The sequence below is a fragment of the Aythya ferina genome (assembly GCF_964211825.1).
Source record: "Aythya ferina genome assembly, chromosome: 6".
Classification (NCBI taxonomy): domain Eukaryota; kingdom Metazoa; phylum Chordata; class Aves; order Anseriformes; family Anatidae; genus Aythya; species Aythya ferina.
The window spans coordinates 27,292,178-27,318,199 of record NC_140303.1 but is presented as its reverse complement, the minus strand read 5'-3'; the positions used below and the strand labels follow the sequence as shown (position 1 = coordinate 27,318,199).

Here is a 26,022-nt window from a genome sequence, read left to right as displayed (position 1 = left end):
ATGCACATATTGAAATTATTCTCACTCAGTGGAGCATGCAGCATGTTCTTAACTTTGACAATTCTCAAAGGAAAATAGGCATTTATTTAAAGCTAAACATGAGCTTAAAAGCTTTGCTAGATATAAATGGACTCCTGAGTTGGGTTCTCTCAGACAGAGAGGATGTTGTGTTCAGAAATCACTCAACACCACGGAGTGTGACAAGAGATTTGCTTCCCCTGCTCTCTGCATTTCAGCTGATGAGTAGCATCAGGACGAAGCTGGTTCCCAGTAGCTCATGCCAGAGCCTTTTAAACACCACAGTTCCCTGCAGTCCTCACTCAGTTGGAGGAGTGTCTCCTTGGAGAATGAAGTGTGGCCTCCAGACGTGGCCACCCCCAGTTTGACATGCCTGGTTTTCTTCTGCCACCTCCCACTCTGGGTAGAAATTCTCTCTTAAATAAATCCTGCAAAGGGAAAACCGCACCTGAAAGCTAGTCTAGCTCTTGATCTGTCATTTTAAGGAGGGGTGTATTCAGGGAATAGATTTGATTTGGGAACCTGAAACCATCAGAATAAAAAGCTGAATTTGCCAGAAAGTTTGTTCAGCCAATATAAGCTTTATTATGGAATAGCTTTAAACCTCTAGGCTGAAAGTGAGAGGTTTGAGGTGCAGCTTCAGAAGGTGATTTATGAATAGATTTATATGTTAATCTGTTAATAAAAAATGTAGCATACTGATAAAATATGTGACAATCATAACTCAGCTATGAGCCACATATTAAAGACTTCATCTGCTCTCGTAGAGGTTTTGATTATGTTTTTAAATGAGGGAACTGCATTGGCCTAAAAGTAAAGAAAGAAACGTTTTATCTAGGAATATGTACCATATAATTCAAAGAAGTATCTGGGAATCTGCAAGAAACAAATAATAAACTGCTTTTAAGAAAATGACTTCTGGGAAGTGCAGCTTATTCCTAAACATCTCAAAATGGAGCTACTGTCAGGTGGCTCCGTGTTACATATGACTAGGCAAAGTGTTCTCACTCTTTCCCAAAATGACTTCCCAAACTGGATTTTAAATTGGACGATAATCTTGACACTACAACTAGATTGAACAGATAAATACCTTCAGCAAACTTGGGCCTGCTTTTGAGCATGCGTAAGTTCGTGCTGTCGTGTCAATACATGGTTTCTTCTTGAGTTTTAAAAGGGTATTTTGAAAAACGGGAATGGCTCTGACTCAAGGATGTGCTTGCAAGTGAATGTGAAATACCACACGGTCACCTCTTTCTGCTGACAAAACTCACACCACTCTACGAAGAAGTGCTACAGCCCTGTCTCACCAGGGAGCAAGCAGCACACAGATACGCTGGGCACGGGAAGTTTCCCTCAGCCACCAGCAGGCCAAGCCAGCAGTATGGGTTGGGACTGCGAGCCCCACATCTTCTGGGGTGTGAGGCACTGGAACAGGTTGCCCAGAGAAGGTGTGGATCCCATCTGTGGAGGTGAGGTTGGATGGGGCCTTGGGCAACCCGATGTGGTAGGTGGCAGCCCTGCCCAGGCGATCCTTGAGGTCCCTTCCAACCCGAGCCATCCCACGGTTCTCTAACAATTTAATGCTCAGTTTGTTAGATTCAAAGTGTAAAACACCAAAGCTGTTCCATTTGCTGCTCCGTGGCATATTTAGGACCGAGGGGCAAGTTTTATTATTATTAACTACATGTTGTTGACAGGCACTGTCGGCTTACCAGTGATTATGCCACAGAGGCAGAGAGCCCTCCAGGGACTGGCAGGGAGGGAAGTGTGACTTGAGGAGCAGCTGCTTGGTTTTGGGAGCCTCCCCTCCACAGCAGAGATGTTTCTGCTTCTTAGAGCAAGGGCAGAAAAACCGGAGTAAAACAGTCTCTACAGGAAATGCGCTGGATACAGAGCTGCAGTTCATCTGCTACAGGGCCATATGGAAACACTTCGTTCCTATTTTAGGTCTGAAGAAAAACACCCATTGCAAAACCCCATGATATCAACAGAAAGAAATTGATTTCAGCAAGCTTCATGATGTGAAGCTTTCGGAGCTACTGCTGCTCAGACACGTTGCTAACTTCCAGCTCGGGTTTAAGCCTTATACTTTCAGCAGTCCTGAAATTTCATAAAGTATTGCCCTGGTGACTGTAGCACGCTCCGAAGTGCTCACAGGAATGTACGTGCTGCCAATTTATCCATTTGGAGTTGATGTGTTTTTTAGCATCCCGATGTTTTGTAGTTAGGTAATTGGGGATCTAGCTGCTGACAGCTCTGCTGGTGCTGGGCAGTGCGTAGCCCCACAGTCTGAATTTGGGATGCTGGCCTATCTGAGAAGCACGATGCTCTCTCCTGAACTTCATCCTCACTCAAGAGGACAAAACATGAGATTGCTTATTAAAACATGTTTTAACCTCAAAACTTCAGCATGAATTAAAAAGTGAAATAGCATGTCTTCCAAATAGTTTTCCAACAGGTACACTCTTTTATTCTTTCACATTCTGTTAAAATATGGTTTATTTTTAAGAAAGGGACTGCATACCCATGAAGTATTTTAAATACTATTAGCTGATATAACATAACTGGTGAGTAAACAGACATCAAAGGGCTGGTTAGAGAGTTTTCACAAAAGATCTTCCATTAAAGGAAATAATTGGAATCAAAAGATTTTATGAAATCCTAACAGCTTCTATTAAACTTATTAGAAGAAAGTCTGGAAGGGCCCCTTGGGTTCAGAGGGCAAATTTTGGTCACAGATGGGAAGGGAAATCAGAAACTTCAGAAAATAACCTTCTATTCAGAAAATAACTTTCACTTCAGAAAATAACCTGGCCTGGTATATTTTCATCCCAAGCAACCATTTGTCTAACTCCTTCTCTTTCAGATTTTACAAAGATGTCAAAAAGTCTTATTTTCATCACAGTGCAAAATATCTTGGCATCTCAAAAAGGTTTTGGAGATGGAAAAATCATTTCCCACTCATTTCTATTGAGAAATTTAAATTCCAGGTAAAATCGGGGTGAACAGGGGGTAGGCACCGTACTGGGATTTATGAAATGCCTGCCAAGTAGCCTGCTTTTAATGCACACCAGAGAGTAGCATTCCTTGCTAAGAAGACCTAATCAGCATCGTGCATTTTTTAAAATTTGCTCAAAGGCTTATGTTTTTAAAATGACCCTTCCACCTACTCCATTAATTACAAACTCCAGAATAAAACGGACTTTTCTATGGCCTCACTGTGAAAGCTGCAGATTAGGAGCTAACCTTGTTTCAGGCCCATGCATAAATTAAACAGCATGTGCTCCAAGTGCACATCATTTCAAAAACGTGTTCTATGAAACGTCTCATATTAAGAGCTTATAATGCATACAAAAGGGGAGTTTAAAGATGGAGATGGAACGTTACATGGATTTTATATAAAAGAGATGCTAAAAGATTAACAGCAGCATCCATTTTTAAACTACATTTCTTTACCGCTGCAAGAATTTTAATGCTATATGCCAAAGTTTCCAAAATTAACAGGTGCTTTTGGATACCCCACCTGGGGCACGTTGAGATGCTGATTTTTAGAAATTCACTAACAATGTGCCTCAATTTTGGCAAGAAAGGCCAAGGCAAACAAAATCACAAGTGATCCCCAAAATACCTTGGCCCCAATTTCCTTCTGGATGTTGACATTCAGCCAAACTTTTTTTCTCACAAGAAAAAATAACCGCCACCAAAGTTTGTCTTGCAAATAACAATCAACTGCTGAAAGGTTCCTCAGGTCCCAAATGGAAGAACTGCTGAAACACATTTTAGAAACAAAGAGAGGGAAAAAAAAGCCCAGAGAACTGTTCTACCAGGGAACGAGCTTGTTCTGCTCACCAGTTCTCATGCAAATGTTCGGTGCCACAGTTCTTGGAGTGATAACCTCAGCAGGACCAACAGAAAAAATCCATGTCAAGAGCAAGGTTTGGAACACAGCAGAATAGCAGGGATAAAACCATCTAGTTCAGGAGAAGAAACCCAAAACAAGGAGTTGGGAGCTAAGAAAGAAAAAGAAACAGCCTGATATGAAAGTATAACGTAGTCCAGAAGCTGACACATGCTTAAATCTTCCTCCCCTGCCCTGAAATTACAACTGCTCTACTGGGTAATGCTATCTTTTTACACGGGTCTTATGCGGTACCTTGCCCACATAAAGCTAACTATTGCCTTTTAGTCTTCTGCAGTTCGAAGACGGTAACTTCCTACCCCAGCCCTGTGGAACGGCTGCACGGCGCTCCACGGTGTTCTCTTCTGGGGAGATCACAAAGCCAGATTTATACTCGTGGCAGTCCAACTCGGATTCAGAAGTAATACCAGAACTTTAGCTTCTGGAACTAAAGACTCCTAAAAAGTATTTTCAGGAGTGATGGTTTGACAAAAAGATCCTTGAAGTCCATGGAGAACTCTTGCTCTTTTTAATAGCACTGGGCTTAAATGAAAGCCACCCACAGTCATTCAACAGGTAGAAGGAAAAAGCAGCCTTTGAAAGCCTGGGAGCTCTCTAAAATCAGTGAGTAACGACATAGTTAACACTGGTCTTGTGAAATGCAATAGACATAAAGGGGATTATAATCCCGAAAAAGGAGAATTTATACCCATTGAAAAGCGTTGAATAAAGTAATGTTATGATGAGAAACTTTATGGCCTGCTCAATGGCAGGAAATACTCATTTTCTTGTTAAAGAAAAGACAACCGTCAGGGAAAACATGCATTAGGCAGAGCAGGCTAGTAAATCTCCCCATTACAGAATGAGAGCCCCAAGTACTGCATGTGCTGTGCAAGCAAGTGGTGGAAGCAGGGTTTTGCTTCAGTGAGGGGCGGTTGCCACCCGTGCTGAAAAGCTGATGAAGGATCATCTCCTTCACAGGACCCCCCGGCCTCCTCTCCTTTCTGTGACTGCTGTGGGGCTGAAATGTGCCCGTGGCTTTTCCCCAGGGACGGTACAGCCTAGGGATAGAGCAGATTGCACGAGAGCTCTCAGTGAAAACCAGCTTTAAACTTTGCCCAGCAGTGCTGTAGAGGTGTATTCCTCCTGCTTCCAGGCTCTCCCCACAGCCAGCACGCCCTGCTGCCTCCAAAAACTTCTCGTGCTTCTGCCCGCTCCTTATGGAAGTACAAGTAAGGAGCAGACACCTGCCAACACAATCCTGCACCTTGAGGCAGATGCAGCCCCACCGGCAACTTGAAGAGTAAGTGCCATGAGCAGAAATAAATCCGACCACAGTTTCAAGGAGAAAAACTACCCCCAGATCAGGTCTGACCATGCTGTATTTTAGCTACAAAGAAGAGATACAAACCAACCCAAATTAGCACTGCGATTACTTAAACTGAGTTCTCGCTCTCCTTATATCTAACTGCAAACTCCCTGTATTTCTTGTCTCCCTTTCTGATCTGATCTTTAAAATGATGCACGGCGAGGGGAAGGTGGGAGGGGGTGCCTCTAAGCTGCATCATGTGCTTTATGGAGGCGAGCCAAGCAGCTACTTAGGCAACCATTAGGTCGGGAAACAATCGCTTCCATCATTCCCAACACGTGTGTCAACATAATTCCATGCTCTCTTTGTCATGCAAAAAGTCTTGGCAAAGTGACCGGATACACCCAGAAAGCAGGAGCAAACTAAGCTCATTATGTTAACCCGGAGATCCCACAGCATCCTCCGGTGCCACAGAAGGAGACTTCCCATTTTTTGCCATGTAGGAAAGGAAATTTGCTGCGCTGAGAAGGGCCCGAGCCAAGCCTGACTTCAGAAGTGTGTAAGGAAATTCACGACTGGGTTTGGTGGAAAGGGGACCCTTCATCTGACGAGCACAAGAGGCTGTGTCAGGCAGTGTGATCGCAGGCGTTGCAGAAGGTACGGCATCTTGCATAACTACAGAGACTTCCCTCTCCTGTGTGCTCGCTGGAATCCTTCCAGTCATGCTAATACAGCTCTGCAAAGGAAAACTCCTGCCAAATGGGAGTATCAGCTTCTCTAACTCTTTATTGTTGTCATTGGTAACTCCGGACTTTGTTTTCCTTTTAAAGGAAGATTCAATGCATTTTACAACCATTAAACATCTTTTCTTCTCTCCATCTATACTTGTACCCCCTACTAACAGCACAAGGCTTGTGCACATGGGAATAGCTGGCACTACTGGCCTAATGGCTTCTTTACATAGCCAGGCAGTGCAAGAAGACCCTTCCTTCTGTCTGAAAAATGCTGAATACATCCTTGGTGCTCTAGCAACTGCAGAACATAGGAAATTTCCCAGAGCATAGGTATTTATTAATTTAAAGATTGGAGTTTTCATCAACCATATTTGCTGCACCTTTCAATTCCAGATTCGGTGCAGTGGGAGGAAAGTCCTAATACTGCTAGACATTTGCAAACCCCTTCAGACTTCAGCTGCTTTGCCTCCGCTCTGCCACGGTTAACATATATTTTGCTGCCCATTTCGTCTGGTGAATGCTCAGAAGTCCAACCCTGGTTTTAGCAATGCATTCTGCAAAACACAGTTTCTCAGCAGTCCATGGTCACAAGGGCCAACATAGACTCAAAATGGGGATGGACAAGAATAGTAAAAGCTTTTCCTACGTGTTGTCAACATCTCTAATGAAGGAGGATTGCTATCGATTGTTGAGTTTAAGCCTGTATCAGTTACACTACCTGCTTTGTTCCTTTAAGATGCCATATTTTTGGCACATCCTCTTACCACCCAAACACTCATGAATCAAGAGCAGAGAGCGCTGTCCAAATGGGCAAGTGTACAAGAACCTTCCCCCAGCATTATCGCAGGAGTGGAAATAAGCATTAGGTTCTGACTTTGTCCTCTCCCTGCTCCACCACTCTGCAAATTTACTCTCTACAGGCTTCTGAAAACACACATCTAATACTACAGAACATTGTTAACAAGTCAAATAAAACAAAAGAGTAAAAAGTGAACATACCTGAATGAGAGAAACGTTGTGTAGACTAAGTCTGAAGAGGTAGTTCCTGCATGAGCAAGCAGAAGAAAGACAAATTGTTAGGCTATCAAAAGAAGGAAGGGAGAAGTTAAATGCAAGTAATAGTTTTTGGTTATCCATTTCTATGGACAATGAGGGCCTGTTGGATTTCTCTCCAAAGAATGTAAAAATAGTAACATGTCCCTTGTTCATTTGTCCTAGCAAGCCTTATAGCAAAGCTCTGAGCAGGTCTGGAGTAAAATACTCCAAACCTCGTAATGGAGGCCCACACTGAAATCCCAACAGAACAGGGTCTATTTCAAGACCCTCAGAGGGCTTTGGTCGAAGCCCTGTAAGGGCTGTGTTCAGGTTTGTTTTTTTTTTCTGCTGACTGAGAAAGCTGGGGTTGGATAGAAGCCAGCTGGAGCAAAGCTGCCTCCTGCAGTACGCTCCCCCCAAGTCTATCCTTGCAGATGGACTTGGTGCAAAAGGAGGAGGAGAGGAGAGGTACTTCTCAGCAGAACCCCTCTGCACGGAAAACCAGCAGGGAAATCAAGGCAGTGACTGCAGATACTCCCAATCCTCCTGTCATCACATCTCCAAAGGCAGAGCAAGGGAATTCCTGACAGAAGTCACTGTAGCATGAGATACAACACATCAGCTGAGCTGCAGCCCTCCCTCTGCATGTTCCTATCCCAACACAAATAGGAGGGAAGGCACATTTGCATCAACATCTATGGAAGAGTCTTAGTTAACAGGTTTTACCTCACATTTTTGCTTGCTAAGACAATGCAGTTACCGGCAATCAGCTGACATGTATTAAGCCATATGGACTTGATTGTGTGCTTGAGGCTTTTGGCCATACCTAGCTTCATATTTTTGCATCCCATCTTTCATCTTCATCGGTGTGAAGAGCTGTGATCCTTTTCCAACATCCCTGTCACCACAACCTCCCAGAGAAGACATATTTATATTGCACCAGGTGAACAATGGTTTTGTGGTGGCTCTGTTTAAGCAGCAGAAAGTGCAGCTTTGGTGGTAGAGCTTCATCCACCCTACAAGTGCTAGTCTAGGGTCATTCTCCTACCTACCAAAAATGCAAGTGCAATGTCAGTGAGGTCAAGAAGTCAATGGAAGTTGACTTACAGTCTTATAGTGATGAAAAGGTCCTAAGGACTCTTCTGAAGAGCCTTGATTAGTCTGTAGTCAGCAGCACACTGCCCAAGCAAAGTTACTGAAACTTCCACACATGAGAAATCCATATGGGGTCACAATGACCACTAAGAGGCTTGAGCAGTTTTTCCTTTTCCTGTTGTCTCTCACCTGAATATCATGGAAGTCATACTCATAGAGTTGTCTGCATATTTTGTCCCAGTTCTTTAAATCAAAGGATCTCAACCACTGCAGACTGTCAATGAAGATGGGTGGGGACAAGGATGATGAGGGACCGTGGAAGTCAAACTCTCGGTACCAGATCTTCAGCCAGTGTAGCTCTAAGTTGCACCACCTCTGTCCTATTCTCTACTGGGACTGCTTACCCAGGGAAGAATGAATCCCATTAGCAATATCTGAACAAAATGTATCCGTAATTATTATACCTCCTGTAAGTATGCAGAGAAACACACACAGAAAACCTCCATCTTCTGTCCTAGTCCAATCACCAGCAGCTCCTTCATATTCTGAAACCTTACTCTGTCTCTGAGGACTGCACACTTTCCCAAGTAATTTGTTATTAACTCTCTGGCTACAGACTTAAATATTATGCCCTGCAGATGCATGCAGCTGACCAGAGGCGCTAAGCTTACACACAGCCAAAATCTCAAAATGGAGGAAAATTCTCCTCCGGTGACTGATCTGAGTGGAAGCACATGCTGCTCTCACCAAAATACTAATGCACTTCCAGGACATGAGGTATCATGGAATAAGCCTTCTCCTGCAGAAATTAAGCATGTCACTGGCCTCCAGTGTTACAACACCCTAAGGAGAAAGTTCTCATAACCAGGGATTTGAAGTTGCTATCCTGTTGTTAAGCATGCTATTTAAATGCATTGATTTTGGAAGTCATACAGCAGATTCCAGCTCCTTGTTTCAGTCTTGTAAAAAGCTGGACAGTTTGACTGAGTAATAAATTTTAATATTAGTTTTTTTCCCCAGTAGTGCTGCACAGCAAATTCAACCAAAATATATTTAATGGAAAAGATGTAGCTAAAGGACACGGTTTGCCTAGCACTCAGCCAAAACAGATGCAGACAGGAATTAGTGTCCATTTAAAAAAAAGGCAGTTTCTGTCCTCTCAGTGCCTGCTGCGCAGCACCTGAGCAAAGCATCAGTGGTGAGATCACGCGGGTGGCTGAGACCTAAACCAGGCAGAAACACAGCACTGATGTGAGAAGCACAAAGATCTTCCAAAAGCTTCCCACTAACCTCACCTCTCGAAACCTGACCTTGTAGCTTTCTTACAGCAAGGAGGGTTTCCCTTCATTTTTCATCAGCTTGCTTTACCTGGTGGCTGCACAGCCCCTGGCAGTCTCTTTTTGTTTGTTTGATCCTTCTCACGTCTCATCAGCAGCAATATGAGCACCATTAGGCAGACTGGGCTACCAGAGGCACCAGCCAACCTGCCCGGCTAGAACCGACTAATCCTTAATTAATAACACCTTCTTTGAACCACACTTGCTCTGTAAAACTATATGAGGAGTGAAAAGCCAAGGGGAAAGATCTGCTGAATAAGACAGTGCCATTGTTATGAATTGCATTCTAAATGTAATTTCAGGCCAAGAATGAACAAGGTCTCTGAATGACAGGCATGGTTTATTGTACCTAGAATTGCCCCATTTGTGTCTTTTTTTCTGCTCGTATTTGAAGTTATGTCTGTTTAATACCTTGCTGAACTATAATTTAAAGCAGCTAGAAGAGTAGGATTAAGAAATATATGAGAACACCAAGATCTCTGCATGAATAGATGAGGTGCCTTCTTGGTCTTTTTTTTTCTCCCCCACTTTATCTTGTAAATGTTGGCTAATTCCTTTCTCTCTTAAATTAAGCCCCTCTGGACTACACCGGAAGAGCAATTGCTTGGTGCAAGCAGCTCTTCTAATAACCTCCTTCGCCCGTGTAAGAAGCTAGTGCACAAACCTGGAGGGATGGGTCAACCTCTTACTCACTTTCTGTTCTGAAAGGTCACGCACCTTCACTCCATGGTTTTACAACAAAAGCTCTCTTTCATCCCAGAGTCGGCTGCATTTCAGCCATCTCCAGAGCAGAAGGTTAAACTCTTCTAAGTATTCTGGGATAAATGTTATTACATACATTATAGATGCCTCACATTGCTAATTATTACTGCTACTAACTTTATTGCTCACAACTACTAACCTTATTGCTCACAACATCTGTGCCCTTCTGAAGATGCCTGTGTTAATCAGTGACACCCTGAAGTCTCAGCCACGACCGTGGTCACAGCATTCAAGCCTGCGCTGAAGTGCCATTTAAACTCTTGGAAATTGGGTATACACTGAAGTGCTTTATTTCTCAAACAGTGCCCTCGACGCTAGTCTGCCTATGGACAGAGCCAAGCTGCAGCATAAATCCTGTAGAGGGAAGTCTTTGTTAATTGGCTTTGTAATTTGTATTTGGCTGCCTTATAAAATGATTAAGCGCTCACTGTGCCTGGTACCACAAAGCATACGTACCAGAGCAGCAGGAGAGCAGCTGAGATGTATTTTAAAGGCTGGAAGAATATATCCACTTAAATCCACTTGCCACGACATTCCCAAGTCAAAGCTGCTTAGGCAGGGTTATTTCTTACAGCCACGAGCACCTTGGGTGAACTTTGCAAGGCGATGCCCATGCACTCCTTCACATGTCGTGTGGCCTTGAACCAATTCACAGTGAAGGCAAAGTAACTTTGTCTACAATACCACCAGGCAACAGAGCTCCGAGACAAACGAGGCTTTTCCAGTGGGATGCTGCACAACAAGAGTGCTTGAGGAAAAGCTGAAACCCTTCCTTTAAGGAGTTCTGAAATGACGAGGGCTGCAACATGCTACAGATACAACCTACGGATGGGCTGGTTTCCAGTGCTGAGCAGAGCCCTCTTTTCAGGCACTGCTTCTGCCTGATGACAAAATGATGCTTCCTTCTAATTAATAAAGAGCGTGCTTTGCAGTTCAGCTGTGGTAAATCAGGAGGGCTTTCCCCGCAGCTAATGAACAGGTGTAAATGAAAGGTTACTCTAGCTTCAGATTAAAATCAGCAAGGTTTGTTCACATTTCCCACCGCTGCCCTGCTCCACGCTGACCAAGCAGGTAAGAAAACCCTCTGTGCTTCACAACAACCCCTGCCAGCGACCCTGGAGCCACCAGCTCCCTCATGCTGGCCACCGCCTGCACCTCTCAGGACCCTGATGTGAGCACAAGAGCCCACACAGCTGTCCTGCAAGCAGAAGCAAAGCCCACAGAAGCTGATAATGTTCAATCATGCAAAAAAAATGCTTTTAGGCAAAGCTAAAGAGGACTGAGTGAAGAGTCACTCTCCTCCTTTGGGGCTATTACTGCACTGAAAGGCACCTGGCACAGCCCAGGTGGGTTACTGGAGATTTCAGGCGTGCTCTGGTGCTCCAGGAAGGGATTCCCCAAACTTGGGCTGCAATCAGGTGCCAGGTCTGCAGGAGGGACTCAACTGTCGCAGTGTAGATAATAAGGAAAATAATTAACGGAGCAGGGTCCTTTGGGCAATGCGAAACAAGGCCCAGATTTATGCATGTGACAAACCTCGTGCTGCCTCCCGGTACCCCTGGGAACCGAGTCCTGGGGCCGAACCTCGGGCAGGGAGCCAGCAGCTCCTGTCAGCTCTTCCCATCTTTGCTCCTGGAGGCCTCAGATGTACTTTGTGCTCGCACAGTACACGACAAACACAGCTTAGTCATGCTTCAGGACTCCCTGCGAGCTGGTTAGTCTCATTCCCCCCTTATACTAATGGAGAAAATGAGCCAGAGAAAGGTGAAGTGACCTTCTCCAAAGAACACAGCACGGCAGCGATGGAATCGAGAGCAGAGCCCAGGGCTCCTGGCTACCAAATCTCATGCTAGATTACCGCACAGCGCCTCGACGCAGGTCCAGCTGTGGCTGAACTTTTCAGGTGGTTATCCACACCTCCGAAACAGCCAGCCAGCCCAAGAAACCCTGCCCCTGCAGGATGGGCTGGCCTTTGCTCTCAGAAGGAGTTAATTAAGTGCCTGCCCCAGTGTGAGGTGGCAATCCCTTTGCAAATGCTGCTTGAGAGATTCATTTGAGGGTCCTCGCATACACCTGCTGGGGAAAAAAGGTGGTGAGCCAGCATCTCTCTCGCAGGCTGGATCCCTATTCACCAGTAATTTTGTTTCTATTGAAGAAAAACTTGTCCGGTCTATCATTCTTCCTTAAAAATCAATAGATGTTCAACAGAGAGCCACACTAAATGGCACGCAGTAATATGATGCAGTTGCTGTATGAGCAATAGCTTTTCCCAAAGCAACATTTCTCCGTGATGAATCTAGCCGGAGCTGGAGGAGCATCCTCTTACAAGAGGCTCCTTATGCAAGCAGCATATCATTCTGATTAAGCAGCTTCCAAATTAAGCGAGGGTCACAGCTACCGCGTCTGCATTGCCACCGTGTTTGCACACAAGGCCCATTTCGTACTTCTCAGCAGAAACAAGGATGGAAATCAAATCCCCCAAATTGCAGTCGGTGGAGGAGAGCTACCAGCAGCTGTAGCAGCACCGGGTGCAGTCTCGATGCTGTGCCAGCTCTTGGAAGAGGCAGAAGAGGCAGATGCATGTGGCCTCAGACCACGCTGGACAACAGGACGGCTGTGGCACACTTGACCAACATCAATCCTCAGAAACCTGGGCTGCTGCTGCTGCTGGGGGGATCGCAGGAAGGGTTCGGCCCTTGAGCTGCAGCCGTGTCCCCCCTCGCACACCTCGCGGGGGCAGCAAGCTGGGCACGGCTGTCCCTGGCCCTCCTCTGCCCCAGGGTGGTAGAGGGGTCCCCTCGGTGGGGGCAGCACGTTGTCCCATGCCCCCAGGCACCTTCAACCCGCCCTGGTCTGGAGGGGAGCAGCGTTTGCATCCTTTGGAGAACGGGGATTTTTTTAAAATATTGTTTGAACATATTTTGTAAAAGGCAGGCTGCTTTCCATAAATGTTTTGGTTACTTTTCTCTCTGTTTCAATAAATGAGTTCCTTCAAAACCCTCGAGATGGAACCCGAGCCAAATTTACAGAACTGGTGTGTGGGTTTGTTCCTGTTTTCCTGGAAGAGTGAGTCCATCCCTCAGACCATCACGTATTATCCCACACGCCACCTCAGCTCTCTCCTGACATGCAGCTGACAGCTCTGCTGTCCCTCTCTCCTCCAGCTGGCAGAGTCCCAGATCACTTACAGCACCTCACGGTGGCCCCGAGCTGCACGGGGACCTTTCATCACCTGTTTGCCCATCACTTCGGTGTGTTTTCCTAAGCCAAGCTGTGAAATTCCTCTTCTTCTGATGCACCGAACATCGTTCAGGTGCTCCCTGGCGGCCCCCCACCTGCCTGCTCGGGCTGACAAGCTCGCTCAGCTCTGTCACCCTCTCCTCCAACTCGGGATGAGTTCAGCACAACTTAAATGGAAATACTGAGCGAGGCGGCCAGCAAGATGAAGTTACTGCCACCCAATCCCTTCTCCTCGCTGTGTTTTTCAGACCTTCGCAGGGGCACAGAGCAGTGGGCTTTAGCACCTAGACGTCTGTACATAAAGCGATATGCACATCGCTGTGGTGAGCCCTGCCATACAAAACCGACGTGTCACCAACTTAACTGGAGCACAAGTCAGTATTTTCAGTAGTGCCTAAGGGAAAGCTGCCATTGCCTCTCCTCCAGGTACAACACCAGGGGCAAAGCCGTCTCCTTGCTCTCTTGCAGCTGCAACTTCTCCCGTGCATTGGCCAGGCCCAGCGACCTGGCAGTGCTGCGATGTGGCATTTCATCTGATGGATTTATTGAGAGTAAATTAAAGCTCATGTTCTGGTCTCAAGCAAATGTACAAGTTTTAACTAAGAAAAAAAACCTTACACTTTGAACAAAATTTGAACTAGGCTCCAAAGTTCCCAGAATCCCATAAGCTATGAAAATGATCCTTTCATTCTCGCCTGTCCACACCTTTTCCCTCCTTCCCAAGGGGTAAGCCAGGGACAGCACAAATTTGGGGTATGGCAAATTCAGACAGCCTGCAGACCAGCAGAGGAAAGCAAATTCCATAGGTAAGAAAGAGCCACACATCCCAGTGGGGTTTCACCCCTCCACATTTACACAAGGGCTGAGCTGACCTCCTCTGGCACGGTATCAGAGAGGAAAATCTCCCTCTGAACTATCCCAGGCTCAACCAGAGAGGTTAAAACCTGCACTTTAAATCACATTTTTATTCTCTGCACAAAGAAGCTGTGCACCCCCAATTATGGATTTAACTAGCTGTAATGTCTAATCACAGGTTTCTCACCTTCGCTGTATTCTTTCTCATGCAGGTCAGGCAATTTCTTCAAAAAACATCAATGGTCCTTTGAAAGTATCTGTTAATTTCACAGACTGTTTTCCCCTTTTTTTCTCACACCACCACATTACCTGCCTCCCTTCACCCCCCGATACAAGGACATAACTTTAATTTTGTCTGATAGGAAGAACCGGAGTGAGAAAGGGTGGCTTTTGTTTTTTTTTTTTTGGATTCCTCACAGCAGCCTTCTCAGCTACCCTCCTACAATCTGGATATAATCAAAAACATTATCATGCTCCTTGCTTGCTCACGTCCTCATTAATACCTCAACTGGCAAGGTAACTTCTCAGCCAAACGTGACTTGGTGGGGGGCAAAGCTGACGTAAGGCAGCGTGATACTAATGGGAGCCACCCGCACGTGGCAGGAGCTCACCTCGGTCTTACGGTCTCAGAAAAGCCATCGAGTCAAATTCTGCAGTCAGTGGAGAATGGCACTTCGCTCCTGGATGTAACAGGACAAGCCCGTGGTCTGTTGAACCTTTGGCCATGCCCATGTGACTGTGCCCAACGTTAACTCGGTTGCATGTTCTTCTCTCCATGCTGTATGAGACTGGACTTCAGCTGTGCTGAAGATCTCCAGCAGCATTTATGTCTTATTTAGAGGTGCAAGGCTGAGGGCAAGTGCCAGGTACTTGCTACTACCAGGTAGAAACACAAAAGTAAATGGTCCAAATCCAAACTCTGGCACAAATTTTCTGTAAATCCATCAGAAAACTTTGGCTATGTCCACACTAGCTAAGCAGAACAGTGCAGAGACCTCTGTGGTTGTGCAGACTTTGGTCAAAGAGCAGCCTGCACTCCCTCTCAGACCTACTACAAACTCACGTGTCTCAATATCACAGTGTTCTTCACAGGGCAGGCTCGCTCTTAATCCCTCTGGGCCTTGGATTCCCACCTACGGTGTGAAATTATTAGTGCTTTTCCGCCTCGCAGAAGCCCCGATAGTTTGGCAGTAGGAAGTGTTGTTGATAAAGTTTAGCCCAACGCTGATGCTCCAGGACTGCAGACCCCTCTGCCCTGCCTTCTGCCACTCAGCCTCCTGGGCTGCACACTGCCTTTTGCCCAGGCAGCAAAATCTGCTGAGATTTGCTCTCTTCAGGCTTCAGTGGCAGTCTAGCTCTGGGTAGGATTGAAGGTGCCCAAGGGTAGGAGCGATATTTTCCAAGCAACGCAGGTTTTGAGAGTTTTACTGCAGCGCTCTGGAGCTTTCTGCCAAGCAGGCAGGGAAGAGCCTGTGTTCAGCCAGAAATCTGCATGAAAGCTGGTGTCTGACAGACTAATCTATCATACACTGGAGAGTTTCAATAAACTTGGGATGCCAATCCTGCTGGTCGAGGATCTTAGACTATATTTACAATTTGCCACATTTCTGCAAGCTGCAACTTGAAGCAACTCTTTCGGGATATCAGTCCCTCTGCTCAGCCTCCTGCTCCTGAGCTGGTGCGATCCAGAGGTGGTTTTGGGTTCACGCAGTCAGGAGCAAGACCAGCCAGGAAAGGGTGCTCCCAGGCTGCTGTGCTCCCCCTAAAGCGTCCTGTTCAAAGCCAAAAGCAATCCTTCCAACACCATGTTTCACAGCCAGAGTTAGAGGCAAAACTTTTGACCTGATCTGTAACAAGTTTGGTAAGTGCTATAGCGCCTTCTCTGCTCCCCAAACTAACCCATCTCCTTTCTCACGCCTACCCACTTGACATTAACAGGCACATTCAGTTCAGGTCTAAAACAAGCATGAAAATCACCCCCTGCTAAAGCACCCCGACTTGCATCCCTAGCAGCTTGGTAGCTTTACGTTTGATGCAGAAAAGTCCAGCAGCCCACAGTGACGTGCGCTTCACATGCCAGCTCCGAGCCCCTTGCTGCAGCATTTGCTCGCTGCCCTCTGCCTCCGGGAGATTCTTGGTCACGGCCATTTGTGACGAGGGCTCCTGAGCTTCAGCTCCCCACGCAGCAGCCCCGAGAGATAATCCCTTCCCATCGCCTGATGGAGCTGACAGCCCTCTTGGCAGGCACAGCTATGAGGACTTCTGGTCGTGACGCTCTCTGGCTGCTTGTCTACGGCGACACCTCCCCTCGCCGCGCGTGGCCAGCCCTCGCAGCCGTGCCTCTCACACCCGCAGCCCCAGCAGGCTGCTGCCCCGAGCTGACACCCCCGCGGCTTCCTTCTGGGAGCAGTCAAATGTTTCCCCCAGGGCTTCCCAGCCACTCCCGGTGCTGCCATTTGTTTGGGTACCGTCCTCCTGTTGTCCAAGCTGTTTCCTCTCAGCTTGCTGGCGTGCCGGATTGCCACATGGTGTCTCAACCACGTTCCTTTCAATCTTTTACACTCTCCTGGCCAGGGAGCTCTTGTGAAGCACGCTTTTCGGCTGGACTCCAAGCAGGGTCTTCTATATCAACAGTTCTTTATTGGCTCCAACCTCTGCCCAGCCACTGAGGAGTTTCAGGAGCAGTGGTGGGATGTCACTGCTACACAAAACCCATCCTCCCTGGGGTTAGGACACCCTGCCCATGGCACAGGTGGGAGAGCACAGCACCGCTTCTCCAGCCCGCAGGTGAAATCGCTGCAGAGAAATCCAGCCTGCCTCTGCCACAGGCAAGGCAGGGAAGAAGTACGGGGCAAAGGGCAAAGAAAGAAAGTCAGAGAGTTGAGCAAGGGCATCCTGCAGGAGTGGGGATGGAGGCTTCCTCCTGCCCCACCACACCTCCTCCAGCATCCCTGCCACAGCACAGGTACGTTGGTGCTGGCAAAGGAGCCACAACCTGGCTGCTACTGGCAGCATCGAGGTCTGACCGTGAGCTACAGCAGGCAGATTCCCTCAGTTCAAACAGTTGCATCTCTTAAGTCCCCGCTTTTTAACACAGGTCTCTTTTGCTTGCCCATCGAGTTAGGAAATTCAGCCGATCTCCTTTGTTAAACCATTTATTGCAGAGCAGCTCATTCAAGCCGTTCTTCCCAGTCCATTCAGCAGCTGTACTGCTGACAAAAGAGCAGTGTCCCAGTCTCCCAGCCTTTGTTCTGGGACCAGAATTATCTCTGCTGTGGCTCTTCTGCTGTGGCGGCACATATACAACTCGTGTCTATAATTCAAAACTATAGCTCATTACGTGACACTAATCTGCGAGAAACTGCCACCCATTTCCTCATCATTAATCTTTGATTTCAGATGTTTAGGTAGAGCGAATAGACCCTCAGTTAATAAAAGCAAATTGCTCGCTGGGAATGCTGTATAACAGAGTTAAATTTGAAATCTAATAATGGGAAAAAGATTGAAAGTAAAGACAATAAGCATTCCTGATCGTGCCATTAGAGAGGGATGGAAGTTTCTACATAGTCAAGGCTGCAATCAGTTTCCATTTCAGCTCCTTTATTGGCTTTGCCTTGGAAGGTTTCTCAGGTCTGAAAAATTCAAGGCTTATTCTTGATGAAAAGAAGAAAGTGTTTTTGCAAAAAAAAAGCAGGACAATTGGACAAAGTGGCATTGCAGATAGCTAGCACAGAAAAAGCAGCATTCGAGTTCCCCAGCTGATCATTTTTTTTAATGTACAGTGGATTTATATGTCTTGTTTTTTGAGCTGTTCAGATCATATTTTCAATTTTTTTCTCAGTAATAATGAGGTCTAGAAAATTGCTTTTCCTCCCATTAAAATAAGCTCAAATAGTAATCACATAAGCTCAAGAGCTGAAAAAAGCAGCAAATATTTCAAAACAATCACTCATTCAGAGAAGAAAAACAGTACATTAAAATACTAACACTACATTTTAAACAAAAACAAAACATGCAAGCTATGAGTCAAAATGAAGGTTATGAATTTTTGAAATGTGTGTTTTTATACTTAATGAAATGTGGCTCATAATACGGGCAGTGTGAGATTTACAATGTTCTAAACTATTCATATCCTTACTTGCAAGTGTTTGGATTTTACAAATGATGTGACAAGTAAATACGTTGCTTAGAAACCATGGTGGGCTTTTGAAACTAATTCTTTTGTTTCTGGGATTTTGACTTGGCAGGTGTTTGGTGCAGTGGAGTTATCAAACTCCTCTGGTTAGCGCTCAGACAGCACCAGTCATTCGGGGAGGGCTCTCAGATAGCGATAAAGCTTAAAAATCTGAGGCTCGTGTTATTCCAGCTCCCTGCCTGCACAGTGTGCCCTCAATACCCCTTACAGTTTCAGTCACGCTGTGTCCAATTCCCCAAACCAAAAACCTTTGTGAGCCCCAGGATCTTCTTTTCTTCCAGGAAGCGTTTTCGGTGAAGCTTGGAAATGCAGGATGAACTAAGCTAAGAGGTGCTGTGGTGAGGTCATATGGCTTTTAAATAGAGACAGAAAGAGCTAGTCTGAAATAATTTATAACGCTATCATCTAACAGAATGATGTTAACCAGGAAATTGAGAAGTGGGAGTACTTATAAACTCCACCCTGATCCCAAACTCCTTCCACAACCCCAAAATAGCTGGTGTTACTACTAATATGATCTACAGTAGCACATTTAAACATGGTTAACATTTAAATTTAGGTTTCATAAATTACACCCTGTTGAGATGGATAGAGACAGCTCCTATCTCTTTGAGGTATTGTTTCATTTGCAAATTCAGGCAGATGGTGCACGAGCAACTAATGACTCAAAAAATCACCCCTAAAAATAGCCCAGAACAAGGTGGGGATTTATCAGGGAGGGAGGGAACAGAAAAGCCTTGACTTCCCATTCCCCTTTCTCTGGCACAGCTCCAGGAGTGCAGCTCACCGCAAGGACCCGTGGTGCTGTGCAGAACAAGGCCCCTGCCTGCACCCCATGTTGGTGCACCTCATGTCACGTAATGAGATGGTGAGGAGGGAAAGGGATCCATACTCGCCACCTTCCCCACACCCAGATAAAAAAAAGCACCTCCATTAACTCAATCAAGACTTGCTCAGCACCATCAAATTTGGAGAGTCTCCCAGCCAGGCTGGTCGTACCTCATGAAAACTGACTTCTCCGAGCAAATCCTATAAATACCTGTCACTGGTTCTGCCCGGAGTAACCCGCCGCACTATATTGTGCTTCCAGCAGGAAGCCAAATTTGCTGTCATTCTGCTGTTTGTAATGATACTGTGGCCTCGTGTCTAACCGCACTTGTACAAACTCTTGGGGAGACAGAGCTTCCCTCCAGGATGTGTCGCGAGCGTTTGAGCAGGGGTGAAGCGTGTCACCGACAGCAAGGAGGAAACCTGCTGTGCAGCCCAATTATGTAAGCCGTGAATTCCTCAGGGCGACGGGCCCGTGTTTGTACAACGCCTGGCAGAAGGCACCGTTCACGGCTGTCCCCAAAGCAGTGCCTTTCTGAAGTAATAAATATTAATAATGGCTGGTTAAAGATTCCAGCGCAGGTAAAGCTCCAACTTGAAGAGTAAAATGTTTCTGTATGAAACGCAGGAGGGCCTCTGGCAATTTAAACCCTGTTAGACAGTGAAGTTTTAGTATTTAGTGCACAAACACAGAAAATGTATGTTAAATACCACTTCGGTTGTCTCTTTGGAGGAAAAAGACTCCCCTTCCACTAACACATCTTGCTGTCTCTTGTTCACACCATGACTTCTTCCAGTCCTGCTCCTCGCCTCCCTGTCCACTGGTGGGAGGAAAGCAGACTCTTCCTCTTTTCACCTACAGCACAGGCTGCTTCCACAATGTTACCTGCTTCTAAATACTATATTTAAACTGCTGCTGCTGGCTGATTTGTTAGGCCATGCTTAGCTCTTTCTTTTTGGGTTGTCTTATCTGTTTATTATGCAATAAAAAATAGTTGCTGTGGGGGCTCATGATTCAAGCACTCCTGACATGTATTATTTCACTGAACCATAGTTCTTTTTCCTGGTTACAAATGCAGCTCTAAATTTGTTAGAGCTTGCCTATGCTTATATTGTGTTTGTGTTTTTACCCTTCTCCTACGGCATCCTAAATAAAAGTAATGTTTAAAAATAAAGGAAAATATATGCTAATTATATACGATGTGTTGGAACAACAGAGTTGCACCAAAATGCATTAGGTGGGGATTTGACTATGTCAGCGAGATGAAGTGAACAGGCTACGAAGCGAATTCTAAAAGAAGAGGGAAGAAAGCTATCACTCTTGCTGCCAAAGTCTCACTGCAGCTTATACAAAGGCATGTAGATGAACCTAATATAGACAGAAAGCCTGCCCATGGCAAATACACCAAAAAGCCATATTCTGTTCTGGCAGAGTGATGGTGCAGAATAATTTACTAGAACTCTTCTAACATTCATGATACTGAGGAGATGCCAGCACTCTGCTTCATTAACCAGTCATTTTGATTGCATCTTTTTTCTTTTTTTTTTTTTTAATTCTAGTAATTTTCTCTTCTTTGCAATTATACTAGGAGTCTAAATCCCTCTACATAAATTATAGCTTTCTCTTTGAGGGGGAGACTGGCCACATAAGCTGGAAACACTCTCCTCTGAAGCCAGAACCTGAAGGGAAAGAGCTTGAGCAGCAACCCTAGTCTAATTAAAAGATTATCTTTACCTTGCTCCCACAATGAGCTGGTTCCTGTTGGCATCCAGTGCGAGCTGAGAAAAGTCATGCACACCTGGATAGGTGAAATTCGAAACCCAGGGCTTCAGATCTGCAACGAGAAGGAGAAAGCACAACACAATAAAGCTGCTCCAGAAGCAGTGAGTTCACCCAGACATCTACTAATGGATTTCCTACCGAGTTATCTGTCAGGGGAAGGTTAATTAATAATCTATTTAAAGGGTTTCTATTTATTCTGATTCTCCACAGAAGGTGCAAAAACCGTACATAAATGCAGGGCTGTCTCAGCACTTTTCATATCGAAAGTCGGAGACAATGGCAGCTTGGTTTTACTTCAGTTAAAACTGGGGACTCACTTTCAGTGCCAGGGTTAAGTGGTGTACAGGGACTAGGTTGGCTGCCCTAACAGCTCCATAGCCTGGTCTTCCCTGCTAAGCAAAGGGAAGCTGTTCTCCTCCTCCACGAAGAGAAGGTGGGGTCAACTGACTGACCACCAGGTTAGAGTAGGGATGATCTACGCTCAAGACCTGGCTGCTCAAAGGACGGGCTTTACCTTCTCTTCCAGGTTTTAGGTTCTGTGCCAGGTTTCACTTTACCTAACATCTGGGATCCCTGTCAATCATATCCTTCCTTAACTGAGACAGGGAGGTGGGATCAGCACGGTATCTTGGTAGCTGAGAATTGAACAAGCTTGGAGCTGGCTCTATTAACCAGCTTGGATTTAACAACGTGGCAGGTTAAATGCAAAGCAATAGATTTGGCTGTGCTCACGGAGACAAAACTCTTACAGAAGCCGTATCTATTAACACAACATCAGTTGAGAGATGTAGGGCAGATAATCCTGATTTAATAAAAAATATACCTGCTTAAAGAAAAAGCTAAATCACCGTTTTTTAGGGTACTCTCAGATGTGATGTTAGGGCATTCGCAGAATCCAGTATCTCAATATAGTTACCAACTTTTACTTTGTGTGGATCACAGATCACAGAATTTCAGCCTCCCACTTTACACCTTTGCTGCATGGAATAACTGGGGATAGACTGATGTGTATCTTCCAAAAGTCATCCAGCTTTACTGTGAGGACTTCTCTTGGAAATTTGTTCCAACTGTTAACTATTCTGTCTGTTAAATACATGGAGGATACCAAATATTGAGGGAGCAAAGCACAAATGAGACCAAGTCAGTCAAGGTCTGGATGCAGAAGACCCACAAGGCTCAAAACTTTGAACCTGTAAGGTAATATCTTCTGGCCTCATGCCAACAGGACGTCAGTAGACAGGCCACGACCCAGTGATTCATAATAATAATGATGCAGCCAAGTTCAGACTCGTTCAAAAGAGCTCTGGAAAAAACATGCTCCACTGTCATTTTATATCCTCCATGCTGAGAAGTCGCACTGAAGGCAGGCAGGTTGGAACATCTTGGTGTCGGCATTACTTCTCCTTTCCACAGGACGTCTCTGTTGATGTTGATGAGGAATCTCATTGTTTGTAAGGCCTTTGGTGTCTTGGCACACTCTGTAGCATTACAGATGTCAAATGGTATAAAACCTTTGCTGCAGGGATATTTGTTGAGCAATCTTAAGTGCCTTGATCCCATGGGCCTGATCCCATGTCCTACCCAACTTGACACTGTTAGGGCCTCTCTGACCATGAGACCTCCATCCGCACCAGATAAAAACCCTGTCAGCTGGAGCTGGAAGCTTCCAGCTCTTCTCTACATTCCTGGCATGCTACGTAGCCGCACACAACACGTGTACCTCCTCTGCTCTTCAACTAAAAGGCATGAGTTAAGGAATAACTCAGCCCGTCTAACCTTCAAGCATCTCCACCTCCTACACTCCTCTGGGACCCTTAATGATGTACCAGCACCAGGGAGGCACCGCAGCTTCACCTCTGGCATTCTCCTAACTAATGGGGCTCTGTCTTCTTTTCCTGTAGCTCTTTAGGTGCAGAGACATTTCTGAGGCAAGCAGCAGAACCAGCAACAATAACACCTTTCAGGCGGGTTAGCTGGCTGACATGTGCTGCAGATCTCCTGCCATTTCTGTTGGCTGACGGGGGTGAGATTAGGGGATTGCTATATAATGATGATACCTTTTAAGGATCCTACTTTTAGGCCACAATTTCTCTTGTCATTTTGCTTTCTCTCCTACCAAGTTTTTCCTACTAACCAACCCACTATTACAGTGCGGTGGCAGGAAGAAAATTTCTTCATCTGCTGCTCTAAGCAAAAGCTCCTCACTTCAGAGAGGTACACACTCATCAGTCCGTCCTTCTAATGGCAAGCTCTGACAAATTACAGGTAAAAATAATTACAAAAAAAATATTAAAGGCAGTAGGTAGCTTGAAGCCTTCCATGTTGGCTGAAATGTCAATCAAGCCAAGAAATAACAGGCAGTGTCTTGATTTCTATTACTACTGCAGGTGGTACAACTTATAAAGAAACCCTTCCCGGTTATTAAATTAAAGGCTTCAAGGCATGCATCCTCATAGCAAAATTAAGCTTTTATAGGCATGTAGTTGGAGATTATTAAACCCAGCATGGTCTCAGCTAAGAATGTCTAAATGTGAGTTGTCAGAATTAATGCCAAACGGCACATTCTCCTTCCAAACCTTCTGTCTTCCTGTTAGAGGGAAGGGATAAAGTGGAATGGAAACAGAGCCAGGACATGGGTCTTTTTTCATTCGATACATTCAAATCTAGTGCTCAGACCACAGGCATCCCTAAGGACAGTTCTAGCCTTTCATTTTGAAACAAGCTCAGTTATGCAAGGTAAGTGCTGCCCTGGGCCTAGCCCATATTAGCTGAAGTTTACACATATGGACCCAATGAACTCCAGAGTTTACTTGTATTTGACCTTTCTCAGAAGGCTGATTTTTCCAGTGCTGACTCTTTAATTTGGCTGGAAACCTTCAGTGCTGGGGCATGTTTACATTTGCAAAAGTATCTGTTTAAAAACAGTATGAAAAATTAAAACCCAAGGCCCTGGCTTTGCATGTCGGCAGCAGGAGCCGGAAAGCTAGGAACCACGTCGCTTAGGGGAGAAACGCTCATCAAGGCCTCCTTTGTGCTCCTCACCTCTAATCATTTCCAGGGGGTTAAAGATCCCTGCTCTCACTTCCTCCGCATTAGGACGGACAAACAGCAGTTTAATAGCTTCCAACACCACCCAGCTGATTCGGTGCCTCTGAAGCTCCCCGAGCGCGGCTCGAGGTGGTTCAGGTGCCCAGCTGCAGGAGCACGGGGCTCCGCAGGAGATGCACGTCTGCAGGCACAGCTGTGCATGCAGGAGACAAGGTGAAAAGAGGCCCTCTGCCACTTCAGAGGGTGGTCTCCGCAGCCTGCTAGTGCTGCTCCGCACCAGGTCCCCGAGGGCGCAGGAGCAGGACAAGGATCAGCTGCACATATGCTGGCGTGCTGAGTTGGAGGAGCTGGGTTTTAAGGGCCTGATCCAGGGGCTCTTCAAATCATTGGCAGTTTTCCACCGAGCTTGATGGGTTTTGGATCGGCTTCTAAAGACGTGGTAAACCTGGTAATGCTTGAGCCTTCATCTCCTCAAAACCAGCTGCTCCCCACCTCCCCCTGACGCTGTGTGTTTTGGAGGGAAGAAGTGTGTAAACACTGCGCTGAGACTTCCCTGCCTGAAGGACAGCACGTACTGTTTCAGCTCACTTGAGGCCACTCACAGCTCCCTTCTCCAGCAGGCCGTAACAGCTCCGTGCAGCCAGCACACACCTCGAAATAGCAGAGAGGTTAAATACCCGTGCCTTGAAATTGTAAAGCCATTGCGAGGTGGATGGAGCCTGGCTAACCACTGCGGTATTCAAGAGCATCTCTTCTGGAGTAATTCTCAGCATGGACTGCCTAGCCTGGAGCAAAAGAAGCTAAACAAAACAGGACCAAGGACTCTTTGTGCAATGTAAGGATGTATCCACATATAAAAACCACCCATGTTCCTATCTGGGCTACCTCTGAATACCAGTGAGGCTGCAAGAGCAAAAACCTCAGCTTGAATTGCTCGTCCAAGTCTTTCTCCTGTGTTTTGGGCAGAGCTTGCAGCTCAACATGAATACCTCAGTGCCAGCTGCAAAGTCATTATCTTCCTGGGAGCTAGCTTGTTGAAAGCTAATTCAGGCACATCCGCGTGAGCCCTTTTCATTCTTTTGTGTAGCAGTGTAGTCACACGGTAAGGGTGTCCACACGTGGAGTTATTTTGGAATAGCTCCTCATGACTAGTGCCAGGTATAGCCGCTAGTTGTGCCATCGTGTAGGAACACGAGCCTCCTGCTAAAAATGGGAGGACTGGGAGAAAAGCCTCAAAGATCATAAAAAGACCTTAAGGGAGGAAGACAGGGAAGTCAAACGTGAAGGAAGCTCCAGGAACTGCATTCCAGAAAATACAACCTGAACCAGAAGAATTATATAAAGCCCCCGAAAAATCAGCTGATTCAACAGTAAAGATTTGTGTAATGAGGTGGAGCACACGTACAGAATTGAGGTCCTGCCAGACTCAATGGGCATAAGTAAATTACCTGTTCTGCAGCATTCAAACCTATTTTTGTGCAGTGTTAACCTGACCACACATGAATGCTTCCCTTACTGCCTCAAGATGGTCTCTTAAAAGTTCTCTTAACTCAGCTACTACTTTATGGCATATTTAATTTCTGTATTTCAGCATTTCAGCACTCATGGGGAGGCCAGATGACTGTCATGACTTCTGTAACTGTACAATCTTCTCGCCTTTTGATTTATTTCAGCAACTGGTAGATACTGCAGTTTGCAAGTACCCAACCACTTAGGTCTTTTCCAGACTACCCTCTAGCATGGAGGGCTCTCAGTGCTGGATCCCAACAAATGACCAACAGACAGATGTAAATCACTTTGTCACGTAAGGGAAAGTTTCAGGCTGCCTTCTTGGTATACGCTGATGAAATGATCCCTTTTCAGAATTAGACCTTCCATCTTAAAT

General features: G+C 45.8%; 1 protein-coding gene across 9 annotated transcripts in view; it reads right to left on the bottom strand.

Moving 5' to 3' along the window:
- SEMA5B (semaphorin 5B) overlaps positions 1–26,022 on the bottom strand; it is a 260,702-nt gene that overhangs the window by 97,753 nt on the left and 136,927 nt on the right. For all 9 annotated transcript variants that reach the window (XM_084522998.1, XM_084522997.1, XM_084523001.1 and 6 more), the window contains 2 exons: positions 21,042–21,141; positions 6,959–7,004 (listed from right to left, as the gene is read on the bottom strand). In XM_084522998.1, coding sequence (XP_084379124.1) covers positions 6,959–7,004; positions 21,042–21,141 — 146 coding nt within the window. The remainder of the gene's footprint in view (positions 1–6,958; positions 7,005–21,041; positions 21,142–26,022) is intronic.